General features: G+C 38.8%; 1 protein-coding gene across 6 annotated transcripts in view; it reads left to right on the top strand.

The window, feature by feature from the left end:
• The window catches only part of LOC133641627 (putative sodium-coupled neutral amino acid transporter 8), a 42,893-nt gene extending 21,407 nt beyond the window's left edge, over positions 1 to 21,486 (top strand). Inside the window, exons 6-11 of one of the 6 annotated variants that reach the window (XM_062035491.1) lie at positions 6,534 to 6,648; positions 7,606 to 7,753; positions 7,907 to 8,112; positions 8,190 to 8,241; positions 14,048 to 14,182; positions 21,222 to 21,486. In XM_062035491.1, the coding sequence (XP_061891475.1) occupies positions 6,534 to 6,648; positions 7,606 to 7,753; positions 7,907 to 8,112; positions 8,190 to 8,241; positions 14,048 to 14,150 (624 nt within the window). In that variant the 3' untranslated portion in view covers positions 14,151 to 14,182; positions 21,222 to 21,486. Of the gene's footprint in view, positions 1 to 6,533; positions 6,649 to 7,605; positions 7,754 to 7,906; positions 8,130 to 8,189; positions 8,242 to 14,047; positions 14,559 to 21,221 lie in introns of those variants that run through there. The other 5 variants (XM_062035493.1, XM_062035492.1, XM_062035490.1 and 2 more) reach the window with 5 other exon arrangements.
• The last annotated feature ends 653 nt before the right edge of the window (positions 21,487 to 22,139 follow it).

The raw sequence follows: 22,139 nt of genomic DNA on the forward strand, positions 1-22,139 counted from the left end.
GCTAGGGCCCCACAGAACAGCACAATTTCAACATGTAATATGCCCTTTTGATTTGAAAACAAACTTTTAGATAAGAAATATTGTATTAAAGCAATTCAATAGTATTCACTACTAACAATTACCGTATTTTTCGGAGTATAAGTCGCACCGGCCGAAAATGCATAATAAAGAAGGAAAAAAACATAAGTCGCACTGGAGTATAAGTTGCATTTTTGGGGGAAATGTATTTGATAAAAGCCAACACCAAGAATAGACATTTGAAAGGCAATTTAAAATAAATAAAGAATAGTGAACAACAGGCTGAATAAGTGTACGTTATATGACGCATAAATAACCAACTGAGAACGTGCCTGGTATGTTAACGTAACATATTATGGTAAGAGTCATTCAAATAACTATAACATATAGAACATGCTATATGTTTACCAAACAATCTGTCACTCCTAATCGCTAAATCCGATGAAATCTTATACGTCTAGTCTCTTACGTGAATGAGCTAAATAATATTATTTGATATTTTACGGTAATGTGTTAATAATTTCACACATAAGTCGCTCCTGAGTATAAGTCGCACCCCTGGCCAAACTATGGAAAAAACTGCGACTTATAGTCCGAAAAAAACGGTACAGTATTTTACACAGTAATGTTATAATAATGTACAGCATTTACCTTGGAGAATGGACTTCTGTGTCATCTTTTTCCAGCTGCTTCTCCTTCAGACATGTGTTCATGGAAAAAAGGCCGTCGTTTGGATATTATTTTACCATTCATACTAATGGAGGATATTTATAATGTTTTTTTTTAGTGACCTAAAGCATGTGACACTGAGAACTCATCATTCATTCATTCCACGGTCACACATTGATCGTGATAAGCTACAATTGTGGCCGCAGCTGCTGTAAGATAGACCGACAGAAGCATGGCTGCCCATTTGCTCCTCCGCTACCAAACATTCACTCACATTTATACACCAACGTGCACTGCACTGGAGGTAGGGTGGGTGAAGTGTCTTGCCCAAGGACACAACAGCATTTCCTCGGCTGACGAAAGCTGGATTCGTACCAGGATCCCTCAAGTTTCTGGATGGCTGCTCAACAATCTGAGCCACCATCTGCTTCTTCTTCTCAGCACCATCCTTTACATCCACTTTCTTCCTTCCAATGGTTGGAAAACAAAGTTATGTCAATCTCTAGTTATATGCTAATGCTAGTGTGTAAGACCGGATGTATTGGACGGATCTTATAGGGTCGTTGTGACATTTGGGGATGCTTGTAACTAAAATTTGGCTTGTAACTTAAAGCATACCAATTAACCGAGAGACTGCTCTTATGTCAAAACACTTAAGTTGGGGCACTCTTGAATTTAGGGAACAACTGTAATACCAAACTCTGCCAGGAAAAAGCCCATCAAACTTATTTTGATTGCACTCATTACATTTAGTAATTAGGGTTATTGTTATTAGTGTAGCTACTAATCCTAATTCCAGGTGTGGTTAAATGCAAGTTTAGGCCTAATAAGAAGACAGTAATCTATAAATTGGCTATTGCATCTGTCAGGGTGGAGCATTTGCAAATACATATTTTTTTGGATCATTTCAATATTTGTTAATCATATTTGATGGCTTAGTTTTAACTGATTCACTTTCAAAAAGCGAAAGTGTCCTCTAGCGGCGCGACATACGAGCAGGTCACAGAGTGACTGGCCTCTAACAATTGTTAACAATTACGTTTCCGTTATTGCTACAAATTTGCCATTTTTTCCCCCAGAAATCTGACTCTAACTCAACCAGGACAGTCAGGGTGGATGAAAAATATTTCAAATGTATGTGTTAATACAACACTATCTTGACAGGTAACAAGTGTGTCATGCTCAGGTTAGTCTAAAGAAATAATAAAACACTCTCTGGCTGTTATTTTAGTGAATGCATGCTGTTCTGTTGTGATTAAACTGCAGATTTCTTTAGGGTCACCATTAATGCACTCATTTGTCACCTCTTCAGTCACCTTTTGACCATTTCAGCTGCTTTACACTCATGGAAAAAACTGGAAAAAACTAAATCATCAAGGATTATTACAATAGGCAATGGGAAAATTGTAAACTTGGGGGTTATTTTCGGTATTTCTCTTAAAAAAACGTATCAAACATATGGTGGTGAATGCTAACTGTCACACTCTAAACTATTTCAGGGGTGTGTGTTGAGTTGAGGTCAGCTTCATGGCACGGTCTAGGGCAGACCTGGGCGTTCTGCGGCCCGCGGGCCACATCCGGCCCTTTGTACGTCCCTGTGCGGCCCGCGTGAGGCCAATCATAAATTACAAAATAAATTTTAAAAAGTATCCATGTTGAGTGTGCAATACAACGGTGCTGCTTTTGTTTTGAAAAGCGTTATTTGTATTACTTCCGTGTGGACGTATGCGCGTGCGTGATTGTGAGTGAATGCGAACAGCGACAATCACAAATTACAAAATAAAGTTGAAAAAACATCTATGTCGTGCGCGCAATACAACTGTGCTGCTTTTATTTTGAAAAGTGTTATTTATGGGCGTATGTCCGTGTGTAACCTGTGAGGGAAGGTGCACAGCGACAAGTGATGCACGGTTTACACCCAAGACGCTAAAAAGAGAAAAGTTGATGACGAATGCCGTGTTTTCAACAAGACATGGACTGCCAAGCAACGTTCCCTCAAAGGTGCGCGCCTGCGCAATTGCGCACTGCTCAAGCGTCCTCTGCGCACAGCAAATATATGCCGCACACCAAATCAAATCCCATCTGAATTCTAAACAAAATAAACACATTTATTCTGTGTAATTTTGCAGTGCAACTCTGAGTGACAGTGACAACAAGCGGCCCTAACGGTGTTCGTCAACACCGTTCAATTATTGTAACGTCTGTCGAGATGCTTCGAGGCCAGGAATTATATCGATCACTTTATTGAGCAAAATTGTTTATATTCGGCCATAACCACACCAAAAACATGAGTAAAACACTTCTATCTCGAAAAACTAGTCATTTTCTGCCGTACAAACCAGGCCCTTACCAACTTGTCATCTGTCACCAACACGCATACCACTAAACCACTGGTGCGTTTGTGGCCACACAAAAAGTCGGACAACTCAAACACCACACAAAGTTACACTATGACTCCTCCTCCTATGACTGCTTATTTTACTGTCATTTATTATTAATGTTAATTTATTGATATTAATCATGGAATGCTGTTACTAGAGAAAGTTACAGGAATGCACACTTCATCCTATGCTTACATTTCATTGTGCAACATGAGGATGTTTAAGGGGAACTAAATGTGATCTCTGAAAGGGGTACAAATGATTTCCAAAGCAGTGCTTTTGGTATAAAGTTAAGTTAGGTTAAATGAAAGTATTATTATTATTATTATTATTAATTATTATTATTATTATTATTTATCTTACGGTATACATCAAAAATAATATTGAGCAAAATTTAATTGAAATATTGTCGATGTGGCCCTCCAGCAGTGCTCGGGTTGCTCATGCGGCCCCTGGTAAAAATTAATTGCCCACCCCTGGTCTAGGGCATCTGAGCGCCACAGAAAGAGTTTTTCAAATCTAATAGGCAGGTTAAGTAGAATCAGTCTAAAGCAAGGTAGCTCATGTGTAACTTCCCAAGTTGCCAAGGTAACCTTTGTTAGATACAGGTAGGATCTACAAAACCCAAAACCAGTGAAGTTGGCACATTGTGTAATTGTAAATAAAAACAGAATACAATGATTTGCAAAAACTTGTCAATTTATATTCAATTGAATAGACTGCAAAGACAAGATATTTAATGTTCGAACTGAGAAACTAATTTTTTTTTTGCAAATAACCATTAACTTAGAATTTAATGGCAGCAACACATAGCAAATGAGTTGGCACCGGGGCATTTTTACCACTGTGTTACATGGCCTTTCCTTTTAACAACACTCAGTAAACATTTGGGAACTGAGTAGACCAATTTTTGAAGCTTTTCAGGTGGAATTCTTTCCCATTCTTGCTTGATGTACGGCTTAAGTTTTTCAACAGTCCGGGGTCTCCGTTGTGGTACTTTACGCTTCATAATGCGCCACACATTTTGAATGGGAGGCAGGTCCTGACTACAGGCAGGCCAGTCTAGTACCCACACTCTTTTACTACGAAGCCACGCTGTTGTAACACGTGCGGAATGTGGCTTGGCATTGTCCTGCTGAAATAAGCAGTTGCTTGGATGGCATTATATGTTGCTCCAAAACCTGTATGTACCTTTCAGCATTAATGGTGCCTTCACAGATGTGTAAGTTACCCATGCCTTGGGCACTAATACACTCCCATGCCTTCACAGATGCTGGCTTTTGAACTTTGCGCCTATAACAATCCGAATGGTTCTTTTCCTCTTTGGTCCGGAGAACACGACGTCCACAATTTCCAAAAACAATTTGAAATGTGGACTCGTCAGACCACAGAACACTTTTTCACTTTGCATCAGTCCATCTTAGATGAGCTCAGGCCCAGCAAAGCGTTTCTGGGTGTTGTTGATAAATGGCTTTGGCTTTGCATAGTAGAGTTTTAACTTGCACTTACAGATGTAGCGACAAACTGTAGTTACTAACAGTGGTTTTCTGAAGTGTTCCTGAGCCCATGTGGTGATATCCTTTACACACTGATGTCGGTTTTTGATGCAGTACCGCCTGAGGGATCGAAGGTCACGGGCATTCAATATTGGTTTTCGGCTTTGCCGTGATTTCTCCAGATTCTTTGAACCTTTTGATTATATTACGGACTGTAGATGGTGAAATCCCTAAATCCCTTGCAATAGCTGGTTGAGAAACGTTGTTCTTAAACTGCTAGACAATTTGCTCACGCATTTGTTCACAAAGTGGTGACCCTCGCCTCATCCTTGTTTGTAAATGACTGAGCATTTCATGGAAGCTGCTTTTATACCCAATCATGGCACCCACCTGTTCCTAATTAGCCTGTTCACCTTTTTTGAAACATGTTGCAGGCATCAAATTCCAAATTAGCTAATATTTGCAAAAAATAACAAAGTTTACCATTTCGAATGTTAAGTATCTTGTCTTTGCAGTCTATTCAATTGAATATAGGTTGAAAAGGATTTGCAAATCATTGTATTCTGTTTTTATTTACTATTTACACAACGTACCAGCTTCACTGGCTTTGGGTTTTGTAATAACAGGAATGGAGCATGCAAAAGGATTGATGCATATCATTTCACACAAACACACACACAGACTCACCCCCTCAGGCTGAGTGATTGCAGTGCAAATAGCTGAAAGGTGAGCTGATGAGATCCTGTCGATTGGTGGGGGCCAAAGCCTGAAGATGTGGGATGAGATTCAAACCAGGTTGATGGCAGCTAGGATCAAGTGGGGACAAGAGCCTGTATCTTGGCCAATGTGATGGTGAAACTGGTGTCTTGCTTGGAGAACAAATCCTTCATTTAAAATCAACCTGAGATTGCCACACTGGCTGGGATCACAAATAAAATGTTTGGATCCTTACTTTACTTTAGTCTAAAGCCAGGCTGGGTCTTTTACCACTGGTTCGTTCTATGCCTTTATGGAACCGAGATGCGCTAAAGACATTAGCCTTGTACTTTTTTGTACTACACTGAAATGTCATGCGTTCTGTGGTAGACAGTATGCTGTAAATGTGTAACAATACTATTATTGTCTGTGCAAAAAAATAAAATGTATTCAAGCAGTAAAGTACAGTGCCTCCGGAAAGTATTTACAGCGCTTCACTTTTTTCACATTTTGGATCCCTATTCCAAAATGTAATACCTTCATTTTTGTCTTTAAAATTCTACAGACAATACCCCATAATGACAATGTAAAAAGTTTTTTTTTTTATTGCAACATTTTTTTAAAGAAAAAAACACATGTACATAAGCATTCACAGCCTTTGCTCAACACTTTGTTGATGCACCTTTGGCAGCAATTACAGCCTCAAGTCTTTTTGAATATAATGCCATAAGCTTTGCACACCTATCGTTGGGCAGTTTTGCACATTACTATTAGCAGCATCTCTCAAGTGCCATCAGGTTAGATGGGAAGCTTTGGTTTTCAACCAGGATGTCTCTGTACAATGCTGCACTCATCTTTCTCTCTATCCTGACTAGTCTACCAGTTCCTGCTGCTAAAACATCCCCACAGCATGATGTTGCCCCCACCATGCTTCATAACAACATAACAAAATGTTGAAAAAATTAAACGTTGCGTGTCAATACTGTCCGGATGCGGTGTATTTTGTAAAAATCAATGGTTGTTGCAGATTTGCACTTTTAGAGATCCCAGGATGATGTGGGCAATGTACTTTCTATAGAAGTGGTACACACTGAGCATTTTTAACAAATATCACAATTAGTAGATAGTTTAATACACATGGTTTCATTCCATTTAAATATGCAGTATTGACACTGTCAGCTTTCCTTAAAACATTCTTCATCTGTTTACCTGTTGCAACTGAATATAAATGGTAAACTTGAATCAGAAACATACATTTTCCATTCTGTTATAGTGTCACGAGGCGTCCATTGCCATTTACAGCAGCATGGAGAACCAGCGTCTTACTCACTGGGCTTTTATCTCTGTGATCACTATGATCATCTGCCTCATCATCTATACCCTCACAGGTATGACTACTTGTTTACTATGTACAAATCAGCACCAAACATAAGGGATTTTTAAAATGAAGCAACAAAGTTTGTCTTTAGATTGCCTTTCCTGGGTCGATAGACCTGGCTGTAAAGTACAGTAACTGAATGCAAATGTACTAGTCACATGTGTATATATACTTTATTAATCACAGGATAGAGAATATCCAAGTCACATATTCTTCACTTTGCATTATATGATGACTGTCCATTTGTGGAAAACATTATTCGCATAAGCGCACAATTGTTTTTTTAAGCACTTCCAACGGTTTAAGTATTGTTAAATCAGCCAAAAGAATGGTAATTAGAATCACATTATCTGTTAACAGGGCAACTCATTTACATAACATACTCAGAAGGCTTTTTTTGTTTTTACATTGCAACCAAGAAGCTGTTTTTGCGATTAAAAACACAAAACACATTTGGGCAAATCCAGAAAATTACGTTTTATAGATTAGATATGTAAAGTATTTAGATCTACAGACTACAAACCTTTCCTGCAATGCAGCGCTACTGTCTTAATAAACAATGCAAATAAGGGTAATCAGATAAGCCTAGGTTGTTAGATTGGATGAGTATAGTAAATATTTAGAAATATATTTTGTATGCATGTTCATAATACATCGATTGACCCTGATCAACACAGTTGCTCTTGTTCGCTTTTTTTCTTGCTCTCCACCTTGACTCTGTCTCTGTAATATACAACCACATTTGTACCGCATGATCCTGTAATCTTGTTCTTTTCAACATAAGTCATAATCATACAGATTAAACCACTTTTTATTAGGTGAAAGGTTACCCCACACCTGCCAACATACAGTATATATCCACACAGTACTGCCAAACTGACATGGACTTTTCTGTTTATTCAGATTTGCTGTGTGGCTTTATATGCATCGTGTTTGTTAGTAACTGTACAAATCGTTTTTTTTGCAGGGGTTTATGGGTATCTGACATTTGGCAAGGATGTGAAGCCGGACATTTTGATGTCATACATGGGTGATGACATTCTGATGCTCATCGCCAGGCTGCTGTTTGGAATCTCCATTATCACCATCTACCCTATCATCTTGTTGCTGGGCAGGTTTGGGGCATTTCTCATTATTTTCATCTTTATTTTGTTGAGTCAGGCTGAGTCTAAATTACATATTTAGCACTACTCAATTGTTAGTGCCTGCTTAGGTTTTATATTGATAGTTGAGTATTTTTATTTGTCTTATTTTTCTGCACATGTAAGATCAGTGATCCAGGATCCTCTGCTGAGTTGGCGGAGGAGGAGGTGTGGCGATGTGGTGACAGTGGAGTTTGAAAGTCGCAGTCGGTACACGCTGACGTTTTTGTGGATAACTGCAACCCTCCTTATTGCTGTGTTCGTACCAGACATCAGTAAAGTTATCAGCGTCATCGGTGGCATCAGTGCCTTTTTCATCTTCATCTTCCCAGGTACCATCTTGTTTTAGGTGTCTATGACCTTATATGTGGAATTATCTGCCCTGCTGAGTCATCTTTTGTTTGACAAGGACTTTGTCTGATGTTTGCCATGCAGTCTGAGCCCGTGTCTTGTAAGGCCAGGTGAGTGAACCAATAAATACATGCTGACTGGTGTACGAATCTAACCTAGATGATTGATGAAAGGGAGTCATCAAACAAGAAATATGATGAATTAAATACAATTTACCTGTGACTGATATTGAAAACCTGATTTAAAAATATTAATTTTGTCTTGCAAAATTGAAGTGACAGAAGTAACAAATATTATAACATTGGAGTAGACAGGGGTTTTCGTATTACAAGATAATAAGTATATTGTAAAGTACCGTAACTACTTTTTTAACCCTGCGACTTATAAAGCGGTGCAGATAATTTATGGATTTTTCTTCGCTGACGGCCGTAATGCAAATAGTTTAAAAAAAACAAGCGAAGACACTGAATATGTGTGTTATTGTTTGTGCTTTGGCGCCATCTTTTGGACGAGTTTGCTCACTGCAGGTGCTGCAGTGCTGCATTGCCCTTCTGTTTAAACCAGACCTGGGCATTCTGCGGCCCGCGGGCCGCATCCGGCCCTTTGTGCATCCCTGTCCGGCCCGTGTGAGGCCAATCATAAATTACAAAATAAATTTAAAAAAGTATCTATGTCGAGTATGCAATACAACGGGGCTGCTTTTGTTTTGAAAAGCGTTATTTGTATTGCTTCCGTGTGGATGTATGCGTGTGTGCAAATGTGAGTGAATTGAACAGCGCTATCACAAATTACAAAATAAAGTTTAAAAAACATCTATGTCGTGCGCGCAATACAACTGTACTGCTTTTATTTTGAAAAGTGTTATTTATGTGCGTATGTCCGGGTGTAACCTGTGCGTGGAGGTGCACAGTGACAAGTGATGAGACGCTAAAAAGAGAAAAGTTGATGAGGAATGGCGTGTTTTCAACAAGACATGGACTGCCAAGTATTTATTTCCAGAAATTAAAGGTAAAGCCGTGTGCATAATTTGTGGTACACAGGTTGCTGTGTTTAAAGAATATCATTTGAATCGCCACTACATGACGAAGCACGAGGAAAAATAGCGGAATCTGTCTGATGAAGCGCGCGCAAGGGAGGCTGATGCGTTGATGGTAAAACTGCAAACCCACAAGGACTTTTTGCCATATTTCACACCCCCAGAGATGCAGCCATCAGGACAAGTTTCGTCATTTCTCACAAAAGCGCCAGAAAAAGTAAGGCGTTTTCTGACGGAGAGTTTATTAAAGTTAAAGGTAAAGTACCAATGATTGTCACACACACACTAGGTGTGGTGAAATTTGTCCTCTGCATTTGACCCATCCCCTTGTTCACCCCCTGGGAGGTGAGGGGAGCAGTGGGCAGCAGCGGTGCCGCGCTCGGGAATCATTTTTGGTGATTTAACCCCCAATTTCAACCCTTGATGCTGAGTGCCAAGCAGGGAGATAATGGGTCCCATTTTTTTATAGTCTTTGGTATGACTCGGCCGGGGTTTGAACTCACAACCTACCGATCTCAGGGTAAGGAGTGCTTATTGGACTCTGTTGCGCTGATATGCCACGGAGACTTGGACTGTTTTTCGGTGGCTTTGGATGAGAGCTGCGATGTATGTGACACCGCCCAACTGCTCATCTTCTTACGTGGGATAACTGCAGACTTTCAAATCACGGAGTAGCTAGCAGCCATGCAGTCAATTAAAGAGACAACCACAGGTAATGACTTGTTCACATAGGTAAATGCGTGTTTGGACATGTTAGGACTGAAATGGGACAAGCTGGCAGGTGTGACAATCCAATCCAATCCACTTTATTTATATAGCACATTTAAACAACAAAATGTTTCCAAAGTGCTGCACAACAATATTAAAAACAATATTTAAATATCCTTAGCTCCACCAATGACTGAATAAAATGAAAAAATAATTACATATAAAACCAATATAAAAAACAATATAAAATAAATATGATTAAAAACAACAGATGGTTGTCCAAATCTGACGGGGAAAAATGTTGGATAATGCAGGATAAAGTCAGGCATGTGATTTTTCCGTCTAAAGTCGGAATTCCGTCTTTTTTAATCTCGGGGGAGAAAAAAAAAATTATCTCCCGTTTTTCCGTTTTTTTTTCCGACCCTAAATCAAGATTCGAGACGTAGTTTATATTACGCCGTAGTTGATTGGTCGATATGTTCCTTGTGACCAATCAGGACATCTGTTATGAATGATGACGTTAATAACGTCATCATTCATAATGGTTATCACCGCCATTTTCCATATGTAAACAATGTCGGTTCTCGAGAGAAAGGACGCATTACGAGTAAAAGAAATTGATAAACATGTCAAAAATAAGTTCCGATGGGACTGGATGGAAAGGGAAATCACTGATACTGTTGGGAAGAAGAAAGTTACGACTTTGTTCGGTGATTTTATTCGGAAAATCGATCGTCCCGGAAAGGTTTTGTGCAAGTGGTGTCATGATAATATTGACTATAGATCACGAGGTTTCAAGGCTTTGGAAGTACATGCGAAACGCCAAAAACATATGAAACAACTTGAAGCAAGGAAAACTAACTTTTCACTAGCTGGTACTTTTGGATGTCAACCGAAAGTGAGCAAACCTTACGGACTTCATCTTTTGTTTAAACTGCCGTAGACATCGAGTGGAAAGATCCACCCACTTCAGTTGCAGACAGGGTTGTTAATAATGAGGTAAGCTAAAAAATATTTGCTTGCGAAATACGCATGTTTGTTTTGAATATTAACCAGTTATTGCTTTGCGAAATATGAATGTTTTTTTCTAAAAATAAAAAGCCATGTGAAAATATATTATGAAATTACAGAAATTCAAAGAGTCGCATTATTGATTCCAGTTAACAATTTATTTGAAATAAATTTGCATATAATACTATTTTGTAATATTATGTTCTTTTGTAGTCTGTTGAAACTATTGTCAGTGGTGTAACAATCTTGAAGGTAAATATTTTCACACTTGTTTCATGCAATATGTCAGTGTCCTCACATTATTATTATTTCCTATTTTCAAATATGAGTAAACAATACTAAACATGTTTAATTATTTTCATAAATGTATATCCTATTTTGGCGAAAAGAATGAAATGTTTACATTACATTACATGAACTGAAGTAATGTGGTAATACTGTAGATAATAACACTGATCGATGTGACACCTGTGGATGTGAAATGAACACAAGATGTAAATATTAGTGACTAAATACTGTTGGGACTGAACCATATACAGTGATTCATTAGGATAATTGGGTTATGTATGTTCTATTAATGATGTTTTCATGTCTTTAAACACTAAAATATTTTCTTCAAATGGTGCTGTCTTTGTTAATTTTAGCATGTTAAATTGGTGAAAAACCAGGAGCTTCGGGGGGCCTTCCCCCCCTTGTCCCCCCACCAGGGCGATGCCCTGGACCTGGCTGGGGGCTTTCGTCACCCAGACCCCCGGAAATCTTTTCAGTCTTTTTCATTGTGGTCAAATCACATGCCTGTAAAGTGACAGAAATTAACCCTGTGCAGAAATTGACATTCTTGCATTGTATAATACATCAGGAAGTGTTGTGTTAAACAGTGTTAAAAATAAAACCATCAAAAGCAATATGTTTTTGTATAAAGTTAAGTTAGGTTAAATTTAATTATTATTATTATTATTAATGATTATTATTATTATCATCTTTATTATTTATCTTACGGTATATCAAAAATAATATTGAGCAAAATTTAATTGAAATATTGTCATGTGGCCCTCCAGCAGTGCTCGGGTTGCTTATGCGGCCCCCGGTAAAAATTAATTGCCCACCCCTGGTTTGGACTGAGCTTTCAACCGGAAGTACAAGTGCCGTTCCGTCTTCTAGCCGTCCATAGCGTTTTTACTCGTATGGATTCTTCATTCATCACTCCAAGCAACGTTTGTAAGTTTTACTATATATAACTAAAACAATTCTTACTTACTAAACTGTTCCATGTGTGATTTCTGTCAGCGTTTTCATGCATACTGTATTTGTACGTGCTATTGTAATGTAATCAAGCTATCGTCGTTAGTATTTGCTATCGCGCTAACACGTTTACGAGTGTCTTTGTTAGTATTATTAACACTCTTTTTATATTTTTTCAGTTTCATAAATGCACCAAAACATCACCGTGGACTTATTGAGTCTGTTTAGCTAATTTGAGAGCTAGCTTTTGCAGCTAGTTGGTCCATGATAACGACTTTTGTTTTGTTTGATCATCCGTTTTACTGCTGTGTGACAGGCACCTTTTGGAAACAGTTAAGGTATGTAAATAAGCATTCATAAAATGTTTATGTGTAAGTAATTCATTTCACAACGTATATACCTGCACCTCATAGTCCGGTGCGTCTAATATACAGTACAGGCCACAAGTTTGGACAAACCTCATTTCAATGCGTTTTCTTTATTTTCATGACTATTTACATTGTAGATTGTCACTGAAGGCATCATAATTATGACACCTGTGAGGTGAAAACCCTTTCAGGTGACTACCTCTTGAAGCACATCGAGAGAATGCCAAAAATGTGCAAAACAGTAAGAAACTAGAATATAAAACATGTTTTATTTCACCTTTTTTTGTTAAGTACATAACTCCACATGTGTTCATTCATAGTTTTGATGCCTTCAGTGACAATCTACAATGTAAATAGTCATGAAAATAAAGAAAACACATTGAATGAGAAGGTGTGTCCAAACTTTTGGCCTGGACTGTATGGTTTTATGGTTTTAATTATAGTATAAGGGGCGGTATAGCTCGGTTGGTAGAGCGGCCGTGCCAGCAACTTGAGGGTTGCAGGTTCGATCCCCGCTTCCGCCATCCTAGTCACTGCCGTTGTGTCCTTGGGCAAGACACTTTACCCACCTGCTCCCAGTGCCACCCACACTGGTTTGAATGTAACTTAGATATTGGGTTTCACTATGTAAAGCGCTTTGAGTCACTTGAGAAAAAGCGCTATATAAATGTAATTCACTCACTCACTCACATAAGTCATATAATGCAAATTATTGACCCAGCTATTGAACTACTCCAGTATCGGTCCCAACCTTGAAAAAATGTTAATATCTATGCATCCGGCATAAAAACTGAGCCAACACAAATGGTGTGATTGACTCGATGGCGTAGTGAGAGGAATTGAAAGACAAAAACAACAATATGAAATCTATTGATAAAGGTCAATGCAGCTACGCAATCCAATATTATTGGGAGGAGAACATGATAATGTATAATATTAATATTTATGTACTGTAAATGATTTGTAATGTTATGATTTTTAGATTATACTTGGCACATATCATTGCGGCACAATGTGCATTTTGATTTAGAGTATACACGGTATACTTACAGGTATTACGTATGCTTGCACAAGCTAATTGAACACTTGTGCTGAGTAAGATCAAATGCTCTGCATCACACTTTGAAGTGTTAATATTGTGGTTAAAGTGTCTGCTCAGTATGAGGCAGTCCACAGCATGTTAAGTGCCTTGTATTTATATTCCACCAAGCATCAAAGATTGCTTTATAATTTGATGTTTACCTAAATTCTGGAATATTTAAGGATTAAAAGAAGAAAAATGCTGACAACCTCTTTTTTCCATGAATAAATATGGGCAATTTCTTTTGTTATGTAATGCCACTTTATTAATGGTTCTTGTTGATGTATGTGAAGGAAGGGTTCAGTGCAGTCAGGTCTCGAGTTAAACAAGCCCTGTTAAACATATTTTAGTGCTAATCTGCCCAGCTGGCGCCACAATTTAGGATGCACTGATTAGATTTGTTTTTTTCTACACAACAGACTGCAGCAGTTGCAACATTTTTAAGATCTCCTCTGCCTCCTTCTTCCCAGAGTCTTCCTCACGGTTTGGGGAGTGGTCACTCTGCTATGTGGCGCGTTCATCTTTGGCCAGAGCACCGCTATTGCTGTCATGCAACTCCTTGGAAATATCTGATGCCTAAAAAGACTTGATTGTGTCAACCTCAGGTAGATTCCATCTTGTTCTCCTGTGCTGTTAAAGACTTCACGATCTTCACTCCTAACAGTACATTTAATTCCTCTAAAGACAAGTTGTTTTGCAAACCTCAAAGGCAACAGTAAGATCCTAATGAGCTGGACAAGTTTCATGTCTGTGTTGATTTATTTGCATGCATGGGTGTAAATATCATCTCTATGGTGTACATATGTTGGTACAGCAAGTGTCCTCATTAAAATAATTATCAATGGAAATTGTTAAAAATGACAACATTAACTTTTTTGATAATACGCTGAAAAGTGAACTGCACTTTTTTGGGAATTTTGCCCATCATTCACAATCCTTATATGAGACAAGGACACACGCCTGTATGCTATAATGGCCAAACAGAAGCCATTTCTCATTAAAACGTTTGCCAACATACACCTGAACGACTCTCAGACTCAGACAAATTCTCTGGTCGGATGAGCCAAAGATTGAACTCTTTGGCGTGAATGCAGGTGTCACGTTTGGAGGAAACCAGACACTACTCATCACCAGGCCAATAACATCCTTACAGTGAAGCATGGTGGTGGCAGCATCATGCTGTGGGGATGGTTTTCAGCTGCAGGAACTGGAAGACTAGTCAGGATAGAGGGAAAGATGTATGCTTCAATGTACAGAGACAGTACATGGAACTTGAGAGGTGCTGCAAGGGGGACTAGGCAAAGAGGAATGGGAGAAACTGCCCAAAGATAGTTGTGACAAGCTTATGGCATCATATTCAAAAAGACTTGCGGCTATAATTTATGCTAAGGGTGCATCAACAAAATATTGAGCAAAGGCGCATGTGATTTTTTCAGTTTTTTAGTTTTAATAGATTTGCGAAATAAATTAAACACATTGTCGTTATGAGGTATTTTCTGGAGAATTTTGAGGACACAAAATAATTTATAGTATGGAATGGAAATGGAATGAGGCTGCTACATAAAATGTGGAAAAAGTGAGGCACTGAATACTTTCCGGATGCACTGTATATTTTCTATAAAGCGCTCTAAAAACCTTTTTAAAAAGCCAACAACGCTCCGTTTACATGCTTTGCCCTGCATAATAACCAAGCTGTGCGACATTGTTGTTGTAAGAGCTCAGCTAACACAGCAGAACTATTTCTCTGGTGTAGTGACGCATCGCCTTGCTCACACTTCATTTGACCCCTGGAAAATTGTCACCTACTAGCTTGAGCTGCAAATAGCATTGGCAGTGACCCCCCCATAAAATAAATAAGCTTGAGCTGCTTCTGCTGTATTACCTTTTGAATTTAGAAAAAAAAAAATACTGCTCTGTTATAAATCATGTGTCTCACCTGAAACTTTACACGCTACCAATTTCACTTTTGACACTATATGGCTTTTACAAAAGAAGCATAAGACCATACAATAATGCAATCATGTATAGTACAAAGTTGTGGCACCAAACTTAAAAAATTCACACACTACCAACTTGATACCACATGGCTGTCAACAAATGGATCGCAGCATAAGACGTTTGCAACATCGCTAGGAATAATTTTTTTTTAAATCTGAGGAGTGAAGGTAATTCTGAATTTAGCAGCTCTAGAAAGACAGAACATCAGTCGGCATCACAGTGAGAGCAGACATTTTATTGACTATTTTCTCATTTGAACGCTTAGATTGGTGTGCAGAAAAAAAGTTTGGTAACGGCTAAAATGAGCAAAATACTGTAAATATTGTGTGTTATCATTTATGTGCCTGTTACTACATTACATACATAAAGCATGTATATAAAATGCAGTGGTGCACCGTCAGGGCCAGCAAGGCCTTCTCTGCTGGACTAACATAACCAGAAATCATGATCATAATTAAAGATAAAAATGTTGTTTTATTTACTTTCCCTCAATATCTAAAAGTATTCATATTCTCTTCATGTCATATTATATTCGTTACAGTGCTGTTTTTAGTTTTAGTTTGTATCCAATCAGAATTCAGCTAGCTTATGTTGCCATGCTGTAGGAAATCTGGAAGGGGCCTTCAGATTCAGCAATGTAGGCGTCTGTGCACTGTAAGCGATCGGGGACATACAGTTGATAGACAGTTGCGATAGCCAACCAGATCACGAGTTGTTGTCAGTAAGGCCTTCTAGATGGCCTCACGTTGAACGTGACATTTACGCGGCCTGTGATTGGATACTCATCAGGACCGTTAGCGGATGAATTTGAGAACACAGAGTTGAGAGACAGTTGCGATAGCCAATCAGATCACAAGTTGTTGACATTAGCCTCTCTAAGTAGCCTGATGTTAACGAGACTGTGATTGGATACTCACTTGTCATTCCAAAGGGAGTATCCATTCACAAGTTTTAATTTAGCAGGAAGCGGGAAGTGTTGCGCCGTAGCCAGACCGGGGTAGCAGAGAAGGAGAACAAAACGTTGATGAGGTGACAGATATATATTTGCAAGGCCTTTTTCAAGAAGGATGTTTAAAGAGAAACTACATCTTGTGAGACGATGTCAGTCAACCCCGGAAGCTAGCTCAGCTGTTCTGGCCATGAAATGCTCGCCATTTCCACTCGAGTAAGCCGATGACGAGGGGTACCGCTGGCTTATACGGCGTCGAATAGGTCCTACTAATTGTGAGTTCAAATATTTTATTTTTTACCCTTTTAATATGTTTTTTGTAACTTTAATTTTGACAGTACCACATAAGATATGTTTTAATTGCTGATGCGTTTTAATTTATTTTTAAATGCGCCAGAAAATAACTTGTTTTGCATACTGTTGATGTGATTCAATGCGCAGTAGGGCGTAAATGTGTTCCTGTATAGTATTTCTCCAGCAATGGTCATGTGGTGACATCAATTATGGAAATTTGAGAGTTAATCTCTGAAGTCGGACATCACTGAAGGCCTAGGTGGGAAACGCACGACCCGCCACTGATAAAACGGCTCTGGATGTTTTTGGATACTTTTTAGAATGTTTTATTGGCAGAATAGATAGTACACCTGCACTGATAGCTGCCTCTTACTTTTTAATATTTAGAATAGGGAAAATATATGTGTTGTTGTCCCACATGAGGATTGTAAATGATGAGCAAAATTCCCCAAAAAATGCAGTTCCCTTGAATGTTGTTTATAGTTTGTTTTTATGGGTGAGATTCAATTCCAAAGGAATGGACATAAAACACATTGCAGGTATTTTAACTTTTACAGGTTCACTTGACACTGAATTCAAATGCCCACATGAATACAAACACAATAATCCCAGGTTATGTCTGTGTATTGGGGGTGAATCATCCAAAAAATGTTTCAATTGGATTTTTTTTTACACACCTAATAATTAAAGGGGAACTGCACTTGTTGGGGAGAATTTTGCCCATCTTTAAAATAAATGCCAACAATGCTCCATTTTCCATGCCATGACATGCATATTATTAACAAAGCTAAAGCAACATTGCGTAGTCACACAACGCCTCGCTCACACTGGCGAATTGTCAGCTACTAGCTAACTTGAGCTGCTGATAACTTTGGTTGTGACCCACCATAAAATAAAGAAAAAGAAGAAGGATGTTGAACTGCTTTTATTGCCTTTGAGTTAGGAAAAGTTAATTTCTACCGTAGATTATAAATCATGCATCTCACCTGTATAGTAGAATGTTGTTGCACCAGAATAGATCGTATCCTTATCTGTATTGTTAGCTGCCTCTTACTTGCAGTTTTTCACTTTTTAAAATGCAGAGTGAATTTCCCCTTTAAACACAATTTATGTATACAGGAGGAGGAGACGGCACAGACAACAGGGGCGTAGTTAAAGCTCTATATTTAATTATTATATATGCACAATATATAATAATAATCAGGAATGAAGTGTGACTAAATCCAAGCGTGTGTGGTGTGCGAATGTGTGTGTGAATTAACTGTTGTGTGTTACCGGGAGTGTTGAGCGAGAGGCGGAAGTCCCGGAGGGGAAAGACAGGCTCGTAGATCCGTGAGCAGGCAGGAAGTCGGGGGCTATAGCGAGGCGTCGAAGGTCCGTGTTCAGGCGGGAGGTCGAGATCCAAGAGGCAGTCACGGAAGCAGAGGGAACGCGGGGAGACGAGACGCACTGCTCGTCACGCGGGAACGAAGGGGCAATGTACTCGAACAGAAGACTACGTTCTGACGCGGGATAGCAGGTTGTGCAGGCTTATGAAGGCAGGTCAGATGATCAGCTTCAGGTGTGCTGATTGCCAGTGATTGATTGCAGCTGTGCACCGGCGCAGCCTCTGCCGGAGTGGCGCGCGCAGGCGCGCTCTTGGAGGCGCAATCAGCAGAGCGCACAGATGAGTGCGCATTGGAATGTGCCCTGGCTGTGACACAATTGTTTAATTGAACAGTGAATATTTTTACATATAATTAATGCTATTTACTACTTTGGTTGGTAAAATGGTGGTAATATACACAGAAAAATGCAAATATTTAAAGACAGCAAAGCAGTTTTAATTTTACAGCTTTATTGAATTTGCACCACTCTACACTATCTTAAATTTGGACAAATACTTGCATCCCGTCAATGTCTCTACTGGATCTGTTTTACAGAAACATACATTAAGAACGAAACAATCTCATACAATTTAATATTCATACTTGTATGCCACATTTCTCATCTGACATGTACAGTATATAATATATTTTAGTCTCTGCCTCCGTCATATAGGACTACTAGAAAAGGAAAGGAAAAGAATGTTAAGAAACGCACCAAACCCATGAAGGGTTAGCATGGCCTAATACTACAGCAAAGTCACTAGACATTCAGTTGACATGCACTCAGTTGAAGAATACAAAAGAACACAGTCACAGAGGGAATTAATTGTGGCCTTAATAGAGGGAACATTTGGCAATTTCCTGACTTTGGAACCTGGAATCATGTACTAGAACTTGTTGAGGTAAACCCAGTGACTTTTCTCAAAGCACTAATTGGAGTTGGAGTTTCCGCACCGTATGTCACTGTCACTCAGTAAAGTCAGGAAACATTCAGCGTAAACTCTGTTTCAAAGTGTCGTCATTTAGTCGAAGGACAAAGCACAGGTTGCACGCAGGATAAATGATGGTTGAGAAAACGGTATTGGCATTCGGACACTTCATTAAGCATCCGCCCATGAAAATATCGGGCTGCATTGACTCAGGCACTCTAGTATTGTCGAATAGTACACAATGTTTGATGACATGTAAAGATTGATGCATTCCACATGCCTCCTGACACAGCAGCTTCTTAAATAACTTCCATTTGACACAATTTATTGGCACAAGGTATGGAAAATGTTAAAGTTGAACAGTTATTTATCACATTTCATTTCAGATTTGAGTACAGTGGAACCTTGATTTACGAACCAAAGACCAATTAAAAATATGCTTTAGTGTACGAACCTTTTCTCCATGTACGAACGTTTCATTCACCAATGTGGATGAAACGTAGCACAGCCATTTTGTACAATGATTGCAAGCATTCTGATCAATCTCTGGTGCTCATTCCGGTACTACTATACTACTTTGTGTGCCTTTTAGGTGTTTTTGCCTTTTTACAACATGTTTCTAGTTTTGCTAGCTCATTATATGAGTCCTAAGAAAGCAATGGACAAGCTATGTGTGGTTTGAAACATCAGTTGTAAACACTCATAGCCCTCATTTAAACTGCACACCAAAAATATTATCCAACAAAGTAAAGTGCATTTAATGTTGTGTTATTCCTAATCATTGTAGCCACATGGCTGTCAAAGTAAAGAAGTTTTGTGATTTCAAACTGTGAGGGCACCACAGTGCTAGTGACAGTGTGTGTACGTGTCGGCAGTAAATAAGGACAGTTCAGGTACCGGTAGTTGTTGTTTTGGCTTTGCTATTAAATAGAAAGTCGATCCATCGCCCCTTTGCTATGTTTGTTTGATATACAGTAGTGTGTACAAACTTTTACTAAAATATGGACTCTTGTTGAGGGTGCAACCATTATTCATGTTTACATTGTTTCTTATGGAGAAATTTGTTTCAGTATACAAAGGTTTCGATTTCTAAAGCCGTTTCAAGAACAAATTAAGTTCGTAAACGGAGGTTCCACTTCATTACATGCTGTAATTCTCATCCTTGTTTGCAAGCCTGATGAAACACATGTTTGCATTCTGTTTATCAGCGCTGCAACCTTTAATAAGAAGCTGGTGTTCAAACCCTGCAGGTTATATACTAAGGGGAGTTGAGAATAGAGTAAACTCAGGAGAACATGGTACAGGATTTTATAGTACATGAGGCCCTTTTCCACCACTGTTACAGGAACTTTCCCATTCACCCGGGTAAATAAAATTCCCCTGTGTTTCCAACAAAAACTACCCGGGTAGATTTAGTTCTTCATAGTTTCTGCCAGCTAGTTGGGACTTTTGGAAGGTTCCTGGAACCTTATCGGGGGCGGGCTGTGCTGTCAAACGCTGATTTGTTGAACACAGTTGGGGCTGTTCCTAAAACGTCTTTCGAACACAACTACCACCATTACAGAATGCTAGACGACTTGTTTATTTCTTATTGTTTATGTATTTCTATTACAACAAACTTGACAACGGCGAGAAAGAAGAACGAAAGGAACTTTCGACTTGCAGGAACTTTTGTGGGGCATCTGTGTGCTAAAGACCGCCGATCAGGGAACTATCTTGCAGTCTTAACCATTTGCAGTTTATTGGTGTTTATTATTTTTACAAACTTAATTTCGATGCGCGAAGCTACGAGAAGTGGATGGACTCTTAAACGTATTTACGGAGCAATATGAAACCAAACTCGAAGCGGCAACATCAGCTGCTTACTACTCTGAGACTTCGTTGGACAAATGTGGAAAAAAGGAGTCAGTACACGAGTGGAAGGAAGATAAATAACATAAAATATTAACTATTTACTTTATTACGTGTTGTAAAAGTAGTCCGTTATTAGCCTCAACCCGCGTGAACAGAATGCTAATGCTAACAAGCTAACGCTAAAGCTGATGTGTTTGTGTTGTCGATGTGAGATAAACTCTGACATTTATTTTTTATTCATTGTTATTTACAGTTGAAATGGACCAAAAGGAATCACCTCATGAATTCATCATTTACAGAGACGACGACTTTCTGACTGTTGGACATTGCAGACAAGAGCCTGACTATTTTTAGGACAATTCGGTACACTTCATATCTTTTTGTATGTTATCGCTTTGTATTTCATTTACTTACTTTTTAGTAAAACAACTTTGACCTAATATTGTCCGTTTATTTACATGGTATCAGCTTGATTGTATAAACTACCCTGAACTGTGAAATGCGATGGAAACACAAACTACACACTTCTCCAGGAACTAGATGTTCCAGGAGCCTAATGTTCCTGAACTTTTGGTGGAAAAGGGCCTATGGCTAATAAAGGTTATTTGAACAAAGTCTTGTTTGATAGTGAGAGTAGGTTCTTGTCTCAAACCACTTAATACCTTTTTTTATCACTGGCACACTGTGTAAGGTGCAGATAAAGCAACATGTGTCTATTATGGTCAGTTTGTGTGTGCAGGAACACACAACTCAAACTCCATCCAGTGGCCGTCATACACAAATGAAGGGTTGATTTAACAGTGAGATGGTTGGCAAGGTGGTAGCGTTGTAAGAAAAACACACAGTATATAACTATATGTAACCGATAATGGTGGACAAGCAGTCATCATACTACAGGACTCTGTAATACATCACAATATTCACTCATTTAAAATTGTGCTTTTTGACAAAGTCTGAGGACGTAGACATGCTAGACCATTTGTACCGCGCTTGGACTTCGGTGCGATTCCTAGACCCTGCTGGTCTGTACTCTAAGCATTCGTGCTTCAGCCCGTTTGCTTTGCCCATTACTTCTTGTCTGCTGTATCACTGTAATTTCCCTGACTTTGTGGATTATTTCCAGTCCTCTTTCAAATTGTTCTGTTTATTTATTTTTTTAGCCTGGAGGCGA

Source organism: Entelurus aequoreus, linkage group LG24 (assembly GCF_033978785.1).
Source record: "Entelurus aequoreus isolate RoL-2023_Sb linkage group LG24, RoL_Eaeq_v1.1, whole genome shotgun sequence".
Classification (NCBI taxonomy): Eukaryota; Metazoa; Chordata; class Actinopteri; order Syngnathiformes; family Syngnathidae; genus Entelurus; species Entelurus aequoreus.